The 17,923-nt window shown below is 35.1% G+C and overlaps 1 protein-coding gene and 1 long non-coding RNA gene across 2 annotated transcripts; both read right to left on the bottom strand.

Moving 5' to 3' along the window:
* Positions 1-8,125: 8,125 nt before the first annotated feature.
* On the bottom strand, positions 8,126-12,028 carry LOC127867323 (uncharacterized). The gene is made up of 5 exons (XM_052408412.1): positions 11,868-12,028; positions 11,245-11,424; positions 9,289-9,480; positions 8,903-9,049; positions 8,126-8,644 (listed from the first exon to the last, which is right to left on the bottom strand). The coding sequence occupies exons 1-5, from the start codon at positions 11,941-11,943 to the stop codon at positions 8,532-8,534; spliced, it is 708 nt and encodes a 235-aa protein (XP_052264372.1). The 5' UTR covers positions 11,944-12,028; the 3' UTR covers positions 8,126-8,531.
* Positions 12,029-13,102: 1,074 nt separating this feature from the next.
* LOC127867316 (uncharacterized) lies at positions 13,103-15,382 on the bottom strand. The gene is made up of 2 exons (XR_008043436.1): positions 15,270-15,382; positions 13,103-13,729 (listed from the first exon to the last, which is right to left on the bottom strand). It is a non-coding gene; the product is annotated as an uncharacterized LOC127867316 (long non-coding RNA).
* Positions 15,383-17,923: the final 2,541 nt, after the last annotated feature.

The following is a 17,923-nucleotide window of genomic DNA, read 5'->3' as shown; positions in this document are numbered from 1 at the left end:
ATGTTCGCAGATATTCGCTTTAGAATTGTTTAAGTTAATGATGTTCAACTTCTGCTTTAATATTCTTCCATAAAATTCTCAGTGTGAAGGCACTCTTCATTAATTCTTCGAACCGCAAATAAGTTTTTGAAATCTCTATGATTAACTAGTACTAATATATATTACTTTAGTACCAAATAATTTCTGTTCATGATGTATATTGTATAATTACGTAATGGAAAATTCAATTGCTCTAAGCCACTTAAAATGTAAAAATTAATTACGTATAATATTATTTAATAACATTAATTTCCGAACTCTGGGTCTTCGGTATAACAAACAAATCGTGGTGTAAAATAAATAAAAAAAATAATATAATAAACAAACAACAGATATTTTTACATTTATTGTCATATGTGATGTATTTCCAGTATTTAATCATAATTTTAGCCATGCCCGAGAAGTGGCTTCTGGTGCTTTTGATTGTCGGCGGAACGGCTTTGGTGTTTCTTGTATGTTTCCCGATTGACTTTTGCCTATATCGCCGGCGAAAGCGCCAAGTAAGAAGACGCAAGTGGGATGCCCTCAAACATTCGGCGGCTGCGAAAAAGGTCGCCATACAGCACGCCAGTTTTGGCGCGAATGTTACAACCAACATTAGTTGCGATGATCCAAACGACTTTAGCAGCGCGCCACGGGAAAGCACGAAAAATAGGGCGCGATGGAGCTTCCAGAGATTGATAACTCTGATTCGCCGGAATCAGAAAGACCGCATGCTAGATCAGGAAGCGCGACTTACTAAGCCCAAACAAACAGACGACAGCTCTGGGAATTCGGCTTCTACGCCGTCTCCAAACTCGTGTGAATTGACTGTTGACGACTGTGGACCCACAGCAACACAATCTGATGACAAAGCCCGCTTGTTTGAGAACAATACAGTAAACCTAACCACGTCATTACGCGGAGGGACCGATTGTAAGGGAGTACAATTAGTGAACAAGTTGCCACATACCACTTATACAAAACTTGCAAAAATACCGTCTGCTTGGGGAGAAAGCGACGAGCTTTTGAATTATGAAAGCAAAGAATCAGTAAATGAAACTGAACTTGCTTGCCCAGATAAAAGCGACCACGATAAAGCCCATTCAAAACATTGTTCTACAAAACCTGTTAGCCGGCAACACACGATAACTGTCAAAGAAATTGATACTATGCAGTCAATTGTGGAAGACACATCTCGCACATCCTCGCAGACACCACATTTTTGCGGAAAAAGTAAAATTGATCAACCGGATATCTCTTACCACAGGTGTTCTATAGAAAACTTGGACGACGATTACATAACGAGTGGTTCACGTTATCAAAGAATTGTTTTTCAAAATCCAGGATTATCAAACACTGAAGAACCGGATATTCCAGACACTGTTTACGAGTTAAATCTTAACGACAGTGTCGACAAAAAAGAGGGCGTCAATAAGAAATCTACGCCATCGCCAACAATCTCCACTGGGACTGGAAAAGAGAGTCCCCAAAACTGCAGAGTGGTCTCCGCCATATCTGAAGACGGGCTAGAAATGCAGAAGTTGAATCTGCACACGGTGCGACTGGACGTGAGCAAGAAAAGGAAGGCGTCGTTAACAGACGACATTTTATCTTCTTCTAGATCAAAGTCAAAACCCCTGATAGAATCAGAACTACAGTCGACGTATTCACTTCCCGTTCTGAATATCCGTGCGGAGCCAAACTGATGTGGTCTGTTCCAAATGATTTTATTGTTCTATGTAGGTTATTTGGATGGCGAACAATCCGTCGCTTCATTAAACCATTTTAAATATTGTGAAACAACTTGCATGAAGTATTTAATGGACATATAGTTGTGTTTAAAACGGCGAGTTAGATCGGAATAGCCGTGGCTTTCAGTGGTTGTAAGGGGACTCATGTGATGTATAATAAACACTAATCCACAGAAATGAAACGCAAAAAATGACCGAGCAATGTACGGGTTATGTACCGAAAACATCAAGGACGCGTTGCTCTAAACCTGTTGCATTTATCATCAATTTAGTTCTTCCAGTACAAACATTATTTCGCGCATACTCGTACACAGACAATTACAATTATTTTAAGAGAATCTTCCAGGAGCCATGCCTCATCATTATCACTATTATCACTATATTAGCATTTTCTGCTCAGGTGTCGTGCGCAGCAATTCATATGCAGTCCACAAAACGATCTTTTTCAGTCCCCTACCGGTTTCACCGGAGGGGATTTATGGTTTTCGCTCTGCGCGTCTGTGAGTCTGTCACACTTTTCTGGCTCCTGCGATAACTTTAAAAGTTCTTAATATTTTTTCATGAAACTTGGAACATGGATAGATGGCAATATGGACATTATGCACGTCATTTCATTTTGTTCCTACGTCTAAAATTTTGGTTGCTATGGCAACAAAAAGACAAGAAATACTGCAGAAAATGGTGGTTTTCTGGATCCTGCGATAACTTTAAAAGTTCTTAATATTGTTTCACGAAACTTAGAACATGGATAGATGTCAATATGGACATTATGCACGTCATTTCATTTTATTCCTACGTCAAAAATTATGGTTGCTATGGCAACAAATATAAAAAATTTTAATCTGAAAATGTTGGAGTTTCTGACAATGGTGGAGCCGGTAGGGGACTTATATTTCTTGACAATAGTCTTGTTAAACATAGCACAGGTGGTTAGCGCGTTGCTATGATAATAATTAGTAAAAACTTCATTTTGAAGGAAAAATAGTCAAATTATAACGAAAACCCAACTTCTCTGGAAAATATTCACTATCAAATATATATATATATATATATATATATATATATATATATATATATATATATATATATATATATATATATATATATATATATATATAACAAGGTACTCAACTCAAAATGATCCGAAAATAGAGTGCATCGCTTTGAACAGCCATTACTTCACCAATTTTGCAGCGATTTCCATGAACTCGGTCGTATTAACGCAGAAATGAATTTCCTTTCTGGAAATGTACACATTTTGCAATATTTTTGCAATTGCTGGATCAAGTTAAACAAAAATAACACGATACACAACTCGCATTACCCACTTTTCAAAATAATGTTTTTAGTAATTATTACCATAACCACACGATAACCACATGTTAAACATAGAGCGCTATTCTTAAAATTCTTGTAAGTATTCTTAAATGAGCCAGTGTTATTAACATTGCTGTTTATGCATCTTGTGTAAATAACTACCGACACAATTTTATCCAACAACTTGAAACTGTAATGTTATACATCATAAATGTTTATCGCGAACTTGTTTCAGCAAGCAATGGTAAACGCATGCATTAAAACATGTGAAATAAAAATTATTATTTTTCAATACTAGCACTTGCTTCTCCGCGGACTCAAGTTTTAAGCTTTCATGAGTATGTGTCGTTCACCCCCAGGGGGTTAATTAACGTTCAGGTGTCCGGAAATTGACATACACTTCCGCGCAGTCTCATAGGGAACCTTTCTTTACTTGATAGCAGACAGGAGAGCTCCTGGTAAGACTTCGCAGGCTAGCATGGCGCTACTCCGGCCGCATATGGCATAATACCCAATTTTCTCATGACGGGGCTCATATTATGTTTATTTCGTCTTATAAAGTTATATACTGTAAACGTATAGAAATTCGTCGGTATGAAATTTCGTGGTTTAATAAAAAACAACTAATTCGTTGACACGTAATTTCGTGGATTTCAAATAAAAAACAACTAATTTGTTGATACGCAATTTTGTGGATTATAAATTTTCGGGGAAGACTGACCGTCATAATAATTAAACTTTTATTAAAACAAGCAGAGAAATAACGAAGCATAATATGCTAATCTGTGTTGACAGCAAGACTTGAGGTTAATGTGCACTGAAGCATGAAAGTGTTGCCGATAATTGTCGATAAGGCGGCGCACTTGTGGGTCCCTGCTCGCTTATTGCCATCAATGTTGTTTTGACAATATTTGCAATTCTCAGCGCAATCGGTCCCATAGTAGTAACAATTAAGTAATAAGGTCCCAAAAATGCACGTGTGAAAAGCGTTATGTCTCTTTTAACTTGAATTGGCATTAATTGACATATGTGATAAATCTGCAAACTGTTAATTTGGTATTTGATATTTTATCTAAACACTCTACTTGTTATTCATACTTTGTAATCATGAATATCGTAGTTCTTATCATACTAAGTAATCATAAACATCTTAGTTCAAACATATATTATTTACATCAAATGGGTGGAAAATAACCCAAACATTTTCAATTCGAAAATATTTTAATTAGTCAACATATTGTGTAATGTGACCAACTGAAGTATTTTTTTAACCTTTACAAAAAGCAAATATCTCGCATAACAGACAACAACAAAAAATGTCGGAAATGACATTCGGAAATGACAGATTTCGGATTACAAAAGTATAAATAATCGTTGGTACTTGAATTCGTGGTTAAGCGGACCAACGAAATCCACGAAAATTCGTACCACACGAAATTTAATGGTTTTACAGTATTTGAACAAGTTTTATTAGAGAAGTGTTAATGGCAGTCAAATATCTCGCCTGTTAAAGGAATTAAAAGGCGCGCAAGTATTCCATGTTCACAGTATAGGTTTGGCCAAGTTAAGATGTTAGTGAATACTTCAATTCATGTCATTTAATTAAATACACAGAGTGTAAATTTCTCGAGACTATAATACACCAAATATTAATGAGCCGCGCTCTGTGAAAAGGGGGTTTAAAGCATGTTGGTAAAGTGTCGTCTAGGATTAGCCTGTGCAGTCCGCCATTCTTACCCTTCATCTGATTCAAGTAGGCAAGGTTTCAGTTGTATCATAGCCGTATGTGCACGTATTACTAGTTACACAGCTAAACCGGAGACCATGCAAGTTGTTGAACTGAACCCCGTGATAGGACTGGTATATTGTTGAAAACGGCACGGAATCCTACGTAAATAGCAAATATCTGTTAACATCTATTCCATTTTCTACTGTGTCGATTAAATATGTGTCTTGTTCTGTGAAAATTGGGCATAATGCATGTGCGTAAAGTGTCGTCCCAGATTAGCCTGTGCAGTCTGCACAGGCTAATCAGGGATGACACTTTCTGCCTAAATTGGATTTTCGCTAAGAAGAGACTTCATTTTTTTAAATGACATAAAAGCGGAAAGCGTCGTCCCTGATTAGCCTTACGGACTGCACAGGCTAATCTGGGACGACACTTTACGAACATGCATTATGCCCAGTTTTGTCACAACACGACTCAAATATTATCATTACTATTTTATTGTGATGATGTTATGATGTCATATTATGTTGATGACTTAGATGATGTTTTTTATGTTTATCGATCAATAGATGAACCTATCTAATCATGTTTATTTAATGCAATGCCGACTTGGAATACAAATGTGTATCTGTTATTTGTATCTTAGAGTTCCAGATATTGAATGTAAGCTTATAGGTAGACTCTGTGTATGTCCAAAACCATAGACATCTTTAACGATACTGATTATCATTTTTGTTTAAATGTAATAACATTTATATGATTATTGTATTGTTTAAGATTTTATTGATTAAGAAATTACAGAAGCGCAGTTTCTCTTTCCTCACTCTTCCTCCGCTCAAACTTTAAAACATAATTTTCAAGAGTATGTGCAACTATGCATGTGTTTACAGGCATGGCTTATTTGATATTACTGATTCTGGTACTTTCATTGGCGTAAAAGCTGTTTTATAGACCACGGTTAACGAATCTAAAATGATTGTTAATTATTTCATACGATAGTGACAAATTTTTAACTTTCGAACACCATATGACAATGTATTAGCTCGAACCGAATACGTATGCATATTATCCACATGAATACAATATATGATACATAATAAATAATACAAATAATACACGTATGGCAATATTATATTGAGGGGGGGGGTGCAGAGTAAGTGCTATATGGCCTTTATTTTTACGTTTATCAATATTAATTGCATTTATGCAACCTCATTTCACGGTGCGTTTGCCTTTTTCTTCAAAAAAGGAGCGTTAGCAAGAACATACGCAAAAATAGAGAAACGACACATTAAACACAATGTAACATTTTAGCAAGGGAAAACACAATGCGTCGTATAACGACCTATTAAAAAATATGTTGTTTGCAACAAACACGACAGTGAGGAAAGAAAATTAGCTAATAAATATATTCATAGCGCAAAGTAAAAGTTACCACGTTATAAATTTCTTATCAAAGACAGTACGTTTTGATGACGACTTTAGATGCCTTCATTTCATTATTGCTACATTAAAAGATGGTTAAAGTTCATACTCCAAGCCGCTGTCAGTAAGCAGTAAGACGGAATTTGATCTTTATTTTGTAGTAAAATCAAATAGGCAATTTGCTTTTTTATTAAATCGTTCATTTGAAAAGAAGAAAGAATTTGTGTCAATTCCATGTCGCGGTTGCTGTATAATGAATGTGAAAATTCAGTTTTTGTATACATATGTAATCATTGTATTCATACTAATAATTTACAAGTATGTACAAGTCATCTTGTTCTGTTACATCATCCACGCATAATTACTGTCGATCTATTCGCCCGCAGTCCGTGCTCTTATTGTATCCTTGTGGTACGTGTACATATGAACATCTATCTTTGAGATTATATTGTATTAGCATTATACGCCACAAATGGTAAGCGTGAGGCTATGATATTAATTAGTAAAAACATCATTTTGAATGAAAAATAATCAAATTAGAACGAAAAATCAACTTCTCTGAAAGAAAAATTCACCATCAAATATATATACTAGTATATAACAAGGTATTCAACTAAAAATTACCCAAAAACAGGGTGCATCGCTTTGAACAGCCATTACTTCATTAATAGTGCAGCTATTTTCATGAATTTGGTCTTGGTCTTATTCAACGCAGAAATAAATTTCCTTTCTGGAAATGTATATATCTTGTAATATTTTAACAAATGCTTGGTCAAATTTTAATAAATAACACGATACACAACTCGCGTTGGATTTTTGGCCAGCGTTGCTCAATTGGGCAAACGATTTCCCTCTTATCGTGACACTATTCTCTTTCGGTAGTGTTTGTGTTCTCATCTTGAAAGCAAAACTGTGTAATCAACTTGTATCTATAGACCATTATGTACTCCCCAAACGATTTAGTGGCCAAGTGCAGACCCTGACATTCTGCGAGAGATTTTAACGCGAAATTGTAACTGATTCACAATTTGTGTGTATGTGTTGTTTAAACAGGCACTGTCTTACACTGAACAGTGTTATATCCTTTACATTGTGCACAGGCGAAGAGATGTGGCCAAAGTTCAGGTGATTTCTTTTGAATCAGCGAATCAAATATTCGAATGTTTTCATTCGGGTCTGCTGGCGTTAGGTAAAGACTATACGGTGAAAACCTGGGTAAAACAGCTTCCCCGATAATGCGCATTAGTGTTTAAACCAATATTAAGGTTAGAAACTGGTTAAAACCGTGTTAACATGCTCGGGTAACGAGTAATGCATCAACAGCAAAGTACGGGTCAACGGCGCTGTTTTTTATGATTATTTAGTTCGAGAGTAAAAACAATTGTACGCAGATTTATTAATTTATATTTATTTTCAACAATTATCTTCTTGTATATTTGGAATTTGTATATGGTGTAATAAAAAAGTTTTGCTAAGGGAATTTCCATCATAAAATTATATTCTTAGTGTGATAGGTATTCGATATTCTAACAATATTCATTTAATATGATGGTGATTGAAAATTTAATTATATATTAACTGGTCCAAATTATACAATTTATTTTCATCATATTTTCTATGATTTCATAACGTTGTAAAAGGAACATGTTGTTTTTATTTTCTCTAAGTTATCTCTATAACATTTATGGCATGATAAACATAAACACTCTTAATAAATGGTATATTTCAAACATACGATTTAAAAAGCGATAACTTAATTTTAAAACTGACTTGCGTTGCGGGGTATCCAATAGCGAACAACTTTAGTGCCATCGGCGCTTTGATTTTAATGTTATGTCTGTATTTGAAACAATTTATGTACATTATTCACACACAATGTGGTGCAATTACATTTCAGCGAATTTAATAATATAACACATATTCAACATTTGCTAAATTTCCCAAGTATACCTGTCAATATATTGTTGATACCGTCAAAAAACGTTACACATTTTCGGAAAGTATACATATTTAAATGTCCGTTTACTTACGTAAGGGCAGAGAGTCACAGAAGCTATCGAAATATCTTTAGCGGGATCCCCATTCAGGCACTCCAAGAGTTCTTAAAACACCATTTTTTTATTCAATTACCTCATGCTTTCGACAGAATCGAGCCTGACTTACATTGAGTGAACGTTCAGCAACAATTGATTTACAGCTTAAAGGGTCTTTCTTGAAAACAAAAGTATTATTCGGTGAGTGTCCTCTACCAGCGGATAGCATTAAGCCCAGTCCTGCCTCGACACTTCTCACAAAACAATGTTAAAATATACCTGAAGGGACGAGGGGTCTGCCATACCGATGCTTCCGCACAGTATCTTCATGGCATTTCTGCAGATCGGAAACCACAACAGGGAGTCGCCTGAAATTTTGAAGTTTATTACACTTTTTAATTTTGGGCGAGGTGTTTGTTAGGGGGGGGGGTTCAACGATATATATATATATACAGTTTTTCATGGAAACCCTAGACATATAGTTTGCGGGAAGTCACAGACAAAATGACTTCGAAATGAAATGAATTTCACTTTGAACAATTGCCATACCTAAATTAATTGTAATTAATCATACACTATGTTTACTTTAAAACAAACTATTTTTATACCAATGTCTCGAATATTACCTGGTATTGGTATCGCGGCTTCGAGAGCAGCAGCGATGCCTACACATGTGCCGGAAGTGAGGGTAGAACACTCCAGGGCTATTGGGGAGATGTCCAGGAACCAGCTGCAGCCAAAACGCAGGAAGGACACCACAGTGTCACCAATGCCTGGGAACAAACAAACCACACAGAAACATATATCGTCGAATTTCTAGATCGGTATGCTAACAAGGCGATTCATTATCGACTCAGTCTCAAAAGGAAGAACTTGTAAAAGAAACATCAAATCACAACTTCGTTCCATTAGTTGTCGTTGTTAACACATTAGTATAAAAGTGCAAGACTCAGAATGGAACGATCATGAGTTTTGACAATGCTCTGAATGCGTTGAATAGAAATGGAATTACCTCTGTTGCCTAAAGTGTGCACAAGGTTGTCGCCTGCGCACATGATCTGCGCAAAGTCCTTGTGAATCTTCTTTCTTAAAATGGTTCCGTTGTGAAGGTCTATTGCCATGGTAACAAGACCGCCGTCGGCCCCTTCGCGCCATGCGTGCACCATGATTACTCCTGATTGGTTTGCTTTGGTTATGCCGAAGCCTGCATAGATGCCGATACATAATATTAAATCCCTACATTATATAAAAAAACTTAGTTGCTTAAATTATTATTGATGTAAATCTTTGGTTAGTGACAGGATTAAAGTCATTGGATAGCGATTACCAAAACCCCAAAGGTGAGAGAACACGTTACAAGATGTATGAGAAACTCTCAAACTTCTTTCAGTGGTTACTTCCCTTTATCGGTTAGGACGAGCCATTATTGTTACAAAATTCTCAATATGTCTTTTACTTCTTAAAAACATGTATGCAACGCGTGGCTATTTTGTTCATTCGGTATATTAGAACTTTATTTATTTCACGAGCGTTGAAATTAACGAAAATTCCACTTAACAAAAAATAAAATAATAATCGATGATTATAACGCGGGATGTTTCATTTAAAGGGACCTTTTCACAGACTTTGGCATATTTTGAAGTTTGTCATTAAATGCTTTATATTGATAAATGGAAACATTGGATCTTAAAAGCTCCAGTAAAAAATCAAGAATAAAATTTTAAAAAGGACAAAAAAGTAGCCGGTACCAGGGCTCGAACCAGTGACACCCGGAGTCCTGGAGTTAGTCTGAAGTAAAAACGCATTAGCCCTCTCGGCTATTCCGCCGGATTTAAACACTATAAGTATTTTAAACCTTATATAAGCAATCTTTAAACTTAAATTTAAATTTAAACGACAACAGAACTCTCCAAATTATTCAATCGTTTCGCGTTGCAACGCTTTATAATTTTTAGGTTTTCAAATCGTCAAAAGATACATATAATGGCTATATTGGACTATGGTAAATGTTCAGTAATACTGTTTCCTCACAAATATAACTAAAACGAAAATTTGCGAATCTGTAACAACTTTTTCCAATGTTGTCAATTTACCAAACCGTGAAAAGATCCCTTTAATACATGGGAGTTGGCATTTGATGAAAGCTATGCTTGCAACCTGCCAAAACAATCTGCTGAGGTCGGAAGACGACACGCATTCAATCATAATATTAACAAAAAGTATCTTTAAAAAAAGATATGCGACGTCGATTGTGGATGGTGTTGGTGAAAGATAAATAGAGATATATCAATTAGATCAATGATACTGAATGTCGTTCTCTGCGCAGTTCTTAGCTGCACACGCAGATCAATTACAGAGTGTTGCACCAGATTTCGTGATTTATTTCGCATTGTTATATATTAGTGATCATATATCTATAGATTCAGAACAAAAACAAAAGAAGAATGGCAATGAAATGAAAACATATCAATCAACCGGACACACGTGAATTATAGTTACATGTTGGAAATATTTATACGCGCGTTATTCGAACAGACATGTTTTAGTAGTTTGCCGGACGTTATTTTTATTCGATTCTTACTAGTATCGGGAATTGTCGTGCTGATGCTTAATAAATTAGTTATTATGATGGAATAATTCGTGTTAAATTAATAAAACGTAGTATTTATCATGTATGAATGTAAATGTGGATTGCAGGTTTTCAATTACGAACAGCGTCTGGCTTACAGGCGGAAATTTTATTCAAATCCCATTGACGCTTTCAGAGGTCAGCTAAGGTGAAAAGCTGGGTTAAACAGCTACGCCGAAAAGAAAAGAACAAATAAAACACATAAGCAGAACCCAATGTTTAAAGGGTCAACAAATGTGTGTGTTGTAGGTCGGGAATCCTGAAACTGACACCAATTGTTCATACGCAAACGGGGAAGTAAACACTTTGGGGGATACGGAAAGGAACCCATGTGCATACCGGCCCCTATGTTTCCATAGTACTCCTCAAATCCTTGGTGATGCATATCCACGGTGAGCGATACGTTGTCCGAGCCGTTGTTCGTGCGCATGTATTCCACGGCGTTGAGGCCGCGGTCCGAGCAGAGGTCAAAGGAGAGGTCATCCCCGAGGTCACCGTGCAGAACGGGTCTAGAGCGACCTGCGATTACAGTGTTATGTGTGCTTATTTGTTATATAGAAATTACGAAAAATTATTCAGATGTTATTTCCTTGAAATATTCGTTTTTTAAGAGTCTAATTTTGTTATGAAATGCCAGGATGTGTGTATTAAGTACTGTGTTAAAAACAACCACAGCAACAGCCAGGACAATATTGTTACTTTTACTTTTTATAGCGTACGAGTATTTTTAAATTCTGCATATTAAAACGATTTTTATTACCTAAAACAGACAATTGTATATGCAGATACAAATCTCATCTAATGTATGTGAAACATAACTTAGGTGAAACTATTGACATAGAAATTATTTAACACAAGCATAATATTTAACAATGTTACTAATCGCGTTGTAGTAATAAAACTGCAATGGATCAATTTGAAGGAACACCATTAATACCAAATTATGCATATTTCCTCCTTACCTTCAATTCTAAACGCGTGTGTAGATGAAAACACTGCCACAGCCAAAGACACGATTAGAGGTTGAAGTCTCGACATTGTTCGTCTTATTAGAAGTATTCGATTTGAAAAATTCAAATATTCAATGGTGCCCAAGTGGCTGGCCTTTATATATGTTTCGGGCCAAGACCTGCTAATAGGACGGACCGATAAATACACGCGTCCTTCAGACTACGTGAGGCTTGTTGGCGAAATAATAATAAACAACACGTCAACATGTCACGTAAGACTCTACGAGGGCACAAATGGCAAAGTGAACTTTTGCATGAAGAGAAGGGATTAAATTGTTCGTCGAAGATTTTATGAAAGAAAGCTTTTTTATGTAAATGTATAGATTTGTTAAAAACTAATTACGTTGTACATGCATGCGTATTCCACACAGCAATCTATTTAAAACTGAAACTAGTTAAGTTAAAATATGATTTTTTTTCAAGATATTTGTATTCATATATTGGGTTTGTGTAAACCAGAAATGATATTTAACAAACGATAAAGATATGAGCCTTGTTCTGAGAAGACTGGGCTTAATGCATGTGCGTAGTGTCGTCCCAGATTAGCCTGTGCAGTCCGATGCGTAGTGTCGTCCCAGATTAGCCTGTGCAGTCCGGTGCGTAGTGTCGTCCCAGATTAGCCTGTTCAGTCCGGTGCGTAGCGCCCAACACTCTTATTCTCTTTCGGATTAACATTATAAAAGAAATTTTAAACAGAAATAAAATGGCATTTTCTTCGAAAAAAATAATAACACTTATTGCAAAACAGGGTTTGTGACAAACATTATTGTTACATGTATATATTTCGACACAAGCATTTTATTTAATTTCATTGTTCGTCGAGCTTTAAGTTTCACCTAATATTATGCGTTGTTTTACAAAAAATATTCTGTAAGTTATTTTCTGAGCGAAACTTATTACGTTCATAATAATTGTAAACGGCATGGTGCAGTAAATAAACTTGTTTGTCTAACAACCTTGCGTCGGTCTTTTCAAGTTTAAAAACAAATGCTATCCGCTCGCTTTTTTTACGTTATTTGTATTTCTTTGATAATTTTCCCTTAACGCTAGTGCTGCGTGACGGGTTCATAAATAGATCTGTATTTAATATTTTTGAATGGTAACGTTTTACGATTTGCAACACAATTTCTTTATATTCTAGTCAAAACTAGTGATCGAAATAAAGGTGTTTTTTTTATAAGTACTGGTTAATTTAAAGGCCTGTTTATTGAAATAAAAAATCCAAGTTTACATTCATTATGAACATATAATCTATATGTTGGATATGACGTTTTGAGGTTAATACAATATTACATGTAATCATTTTACAAGCGCTTTTCGAACCACTGTGTGCTGATCACACCATTCTATACATAAATGGTGACGTCACTACGTTATTGTCAGTAACACCGGTGTGACACAATGCTGATCACACTGGTAATATTAGCGTATTTTATAAATGCTGTGTGGTTGTGGTGGTATGCCGTGTGTTGTTGATGCTATGCTGTGAACAGTCGCACGTTATTGGTTCACGTAAAGCGTAACATGACGTAACGTTGAAATGACGTTCTGCGTGGAGCGTCTGATTATACATTTAAAGATAAACTAAATTGATTCTGGGAATGCCACACTCGCTTCCGTTCACGTTCATGTTGTTTGTTCTCTCCTTTCTTGTCGTTTTTGTAATGCAGATGTTGCCTTTTCCCTGGATGGTTGACTTGTATTTGAATATTTTTGACGGACTTTGCTTTGATATTGTTGTTTTGCCCGTTTCCGTTTTTTAATGCCTGTATACCACTTTGTTCTTTCTGAATTACTCATCATGCGGCTTTTATCTGAAAAACAAAATGGATTTTTTCAAAAATATTTTTTACATGGCTGTTTAAGTATACTCGTACTGCAAAGAGTATATGTGTCGTGTTCTGAGAAAACTTGGTATAATGCTTGTGCGTAAATTGTCATCCCAGATTTTCCTGTGCAGTTCGCACAGGCTAATCAGGGACAAAAATTTCAGTCTTTATGTAATGTTTCGTTTAAATGATGTCTCTTCGTAGAGAAAATCCAGCTTAGGCGGAAAGTGTCGTTCCTGATTAGCCTGTGCGGACTGCACAGGCTAATCTGAGACGACACTTTACGCACAAGCATTATGCCCGCTTTTTCAGAACACGACACATATTCGGTTCAGCCTGCTCAATTCGTTAGTTTTTTTCTGGACAAGCGCTGTCAACTTTTTGTTATTTTCCGTTTCAAGAAGTTGTTTGTTCCAAGGTAAATTTCCATGTAATACGAATGCTCATACACATAATGAAATACAACAACTTTTACATAATCTAGAATAAAGAATAGCGGCGTGCCGTTTGATTCAAACAACAATATCGCGTAACATGCGTGATGTCGTAAAATGACGTCTATGAAAACACGCGTTAATAATTTGTATAGGCGACAATTATAAAGGCGGAATACGTTTAGAATTTTAACTCGTAATGCGGCGAAACTTTAACGTCACTTGTTACATACTTTTCTTTTTTGATATCAAGCTTGCAGAAACGCATTAAAACATACATTTGAGTATGGCCTGCGGTCATTACGCAAGAAATAATGCCCAATATGAAAAAAACGCATACTATTCAAGGTTAGGTGACATTTATAATTGCTTAGAAAACAAACATAATATACACTTCTAATTATATTATCTTCATTATTGTTTTTTCCAACAAAATTTACTTACAGAATTAAAGTACAAATGACATGTTTGAATGTATATACTTTAACGATTCTGGTTATATATCATCATTTTCCAACCTGATGTGTACTGTTCCAAACCATTTGCTTGATTCAGAGAATAAAGGAAACATTTGTTTACCAATTTCCATTTTATCTGAGCCGTTTTCTCAAAATTTACAAATTATATATTCAAACGGAGCAAATTGTATACAGTATAAACAGTATTAAAGGGGCCTTTTCACAGACTTTGGCATTTTTTTAAGTATGTCATTAAATGCTTTATATATAGTATACATGTAAAAATGGGATACAAAAAGCTCCAGTAAAAAAAACAAGAATAAAATTTAAAACAAAAAGAAAAAGGTAACCCTCAACAGGGCTCGAACCACTGGCCCCTGGAGTAAAGTCTACCAATTAGATCACTGGACCATCATTCCGAATACAATGTCAGGTGTATTTTATACTTTATATAGACTATCCTCGTAGTTTAACAAAATATAGCATCATAACTCTCTTATTAATTCGCTTCGCGTTGCAACGCTTTATATTATAATTTTAAGGTTTTTAAGTGGTCAAAAGATACATATAATGGCTATTTTCAGAGCATGGTAAATGTTCAGTATTACTGTTTCCTCACAAATATCATATTACCCAAAAAGTCGACCGGGATATTCTAACAGTGTTTGCTTTTCGCAAATTAAATCGCTTTTTAATTTCGCCGATCACCATTTTGATTTAACATTTAAAACAGAAATGACGTCACGATCTGATATGACAAAAAACAAGCGTTTGCGTTTTGGCGCAATAAAAATAAAGACGATATCTTGTTCCAAATCAAATAAAAAAATCAAAGTCAAATGTTACGCGGGACATGCACAAAAAGTGACGTTTGAAGACTATTATCGGGGTTTTCGCAATACCTAATAACTATACACATCGTGTAGTGTTAAATAATCAATCAAATGAGCGGATATTTTATATGTATAAGTTATAGCAATTTCCTCAGAAATCGTCCGTATTTATGAAGCGTTGAACGTAAGCACATATGCGTTTTTCAAAACCGAAGTCATTAACATGCGACTGGTCTGCTGTTTTTTGTTTATGCTATGCTGTGTGTTTGTGATGATATGTTGTTTTTGTGATGGCATGCTGTGTGTTTTTTGATGCTATGATGTATGTATGTCATGGTGTTCTGTGTGTTTGTGATGATATTATTTAACTCATGTAAAACTAGAACTAAATTAATTATAATTTTGGATAATGAAAACGTCAATATGCTTGACCTATGCAGTTGCTCCATAAAATGTCCAATGCCTTTCTTATCTTTGTTGTTGAAATGGGACATCACTTTTATGCAATGTCTCACCAGGATGGAGGTCACATAGAGAAGTACTGATATGTAAACCCTCTAATTAAGTTGAAGCCCCCCCCCCCCCCCCCTCAATGTTTTCATGACAGTAGCTATTTACAAGACATGTTACATAGTAATTCACGTACTCAATTGTCACAGTATAATTATGGAGTGTCCACAATCGGTAACATATTTTAATAGTGCTACATGTGAGAATTACCTGAGGTGGAATATCATACTTCTGTGATAAAGAAAACAGTTTACTCGTTTCTGAAACCCCTTTAACTAATGTTCGGTGTGTGATTTTGATGATATATTAATTTAAAATTAAAACATTGCCGATATCGGTAAGGTCGAAATATGTTTACCACCACAAACAAATCGTACAGACCTTGAACCAATGTTCTCTGTGCGCAAGAAAAGCAATTGCGTCGCTTAAAGATATCTAGTCTTTAATCCACAAATTAATAATTTCGAACTCTTCGGTCAATTTGAAAATACGTTCATTTTAGCAAGCTTTTATATGGAAGCATATTTGTGCCACTACTTACCAGATGTAATAACGTGAAAATAATGGCGGATTTCGCGAAAAAAAAACGTTTTTCTCGATAACAGATAAATGTTCACGAAAAGAAAATAAATTATGTTAACACGAATTTTTCCCTGTTAGTGCTCTAAACTGCCACGACATAAAGATAAATTAAAGTTTTTACGAAAATAAATCACTTATCTCGAAAACAGATAACTTTTCATGAAACCTTACTTTTCGTGAAAACTTTTCACGAAACCTTAAAAAATTCGCGAAAATTGCCAGATCTAAAAATAGATACACTTCAGAGCCTTTAACGTGAATACCTAACGTGGTGTTCTACGCGTGGTCTGTTAGTATGTTTTAATTAACTTATACAAAATAGATCTATTAATTGTATAATATAGTGATATTAATTGTTATTAAAAATGTTTGAAATGTGTTTGTTCTACACTTCTTTTATAAATATAATTTGGGAAGGCACGTATTCATAAAAATCAATGTTTTCATTGGTTAAATTATATTTTTTGTTACAGCTGTTCCAGAGCTTTTTTTTAACTTTTTGCTGTGTCTGAGGCACTTTATAAAACCTTGTAAGACCTAAATTATTTAACATGAAGTGTTAAAAGTGTTAGTATGGTCTTTTGTGAGTGTTTTTGTTTTTTTCTTTTCAGAGTATTACCTATCCTAGAATTCCAACATGCCAGATTTTCAGAGATAGATATTGCGATACCTTTTTAGACTGTGAGCACATGCTGTGCTACGTTTGCAGCTGCAAAGAAAGGGGTTCGATATGCCCCATTTGCAAGTGTCAGTTCAACATGTCAAAAAACGGTTTTAATTAATAAAACTATATTTCTTGGACTGATTTATGGCGAGGGAGTAGTTGGGTACGATTGATTAACCAATGAAAACCCAGATGGTTTTTTTTATACAGCAGTAACCAAGCTCATACTATGTACTATGTAGTTTTAATCAATATTTAATGAAAAGTATTAAGAAATACCCAAGGAGGGTGACACTCATGATATTATGATGTTTTTTCATTATTTTGGAAATTAGGTTTTACACACTTGAGCACAAAGTATTTCTTCTTTTGATTTTCTTGCTGTCCTGTTGGTAAATAGTTTTACATAGACTTATTTAGCGCCATCTTGGCCTTGTATATTTGACTTGAGGGTTTTAAACATGAGATGCCAGCATATATGTTCATGTATACTTGTGTACTGTTGGATTGTGTTTTATAATTGCTATGTTTTTACAATTCTTATAGAGCACTTATTAAGCCAGGGTATCTTAAGTGTGGGTATTAATTTGTTCAAATTTGGATATTGATTTCAAATTTCTAAATGTCAGATTGACATTACATTGGTAAATATTTGGATATTTTTATATATAACATAGTTTGTTGAAATTCTTCCAGAT

Source organism: Dreissena polymorpha, chromosome 1, assembly GCF_020536995.1.
Source record: "Dreissena polymorpha isolate Duluth1 chromosome 1, UMN_Dpol_1.0, whole genome shotgun sequence".
Taxonomy (NCBI): Eukaryota; Metazoa; Mollusca; class Bivalvia; order Myida; family Dreissenidae; genus Dreissena; species Dreissena polymorpha.
This window is presented reverse-complemented; position numbering and strand designations above follow the sequence as displayed.

What these genes read in the sequence shown, in the direction of transcription:
- LOC127867323 (XM_052408412.1), bottom strand. Translation starts at nt 11,943, where the DNA reads ATGTCGAGACTTCAACCTCTAATCGTGTCTTTGGCTGTGGCAGTGTTT. An exon ending in ACACGCGTTTAGAATTGAAG is followed by an intron (nt 11,425 to 11,867) that starts GTAAGGAGGAAA and finishes CTGTAATCGCAG; the next exon opens with GTCGCTCTAGACCCGTTCTG. An exon ending in CTATGGAAACATAGGGGCCG is followed by an intron (nt 9,481 to 11,244) that starts GTATGCACATGG and finishes GCATCTATGCAG; the next exon opens with GCTTCGGCATAACCAAAGCA.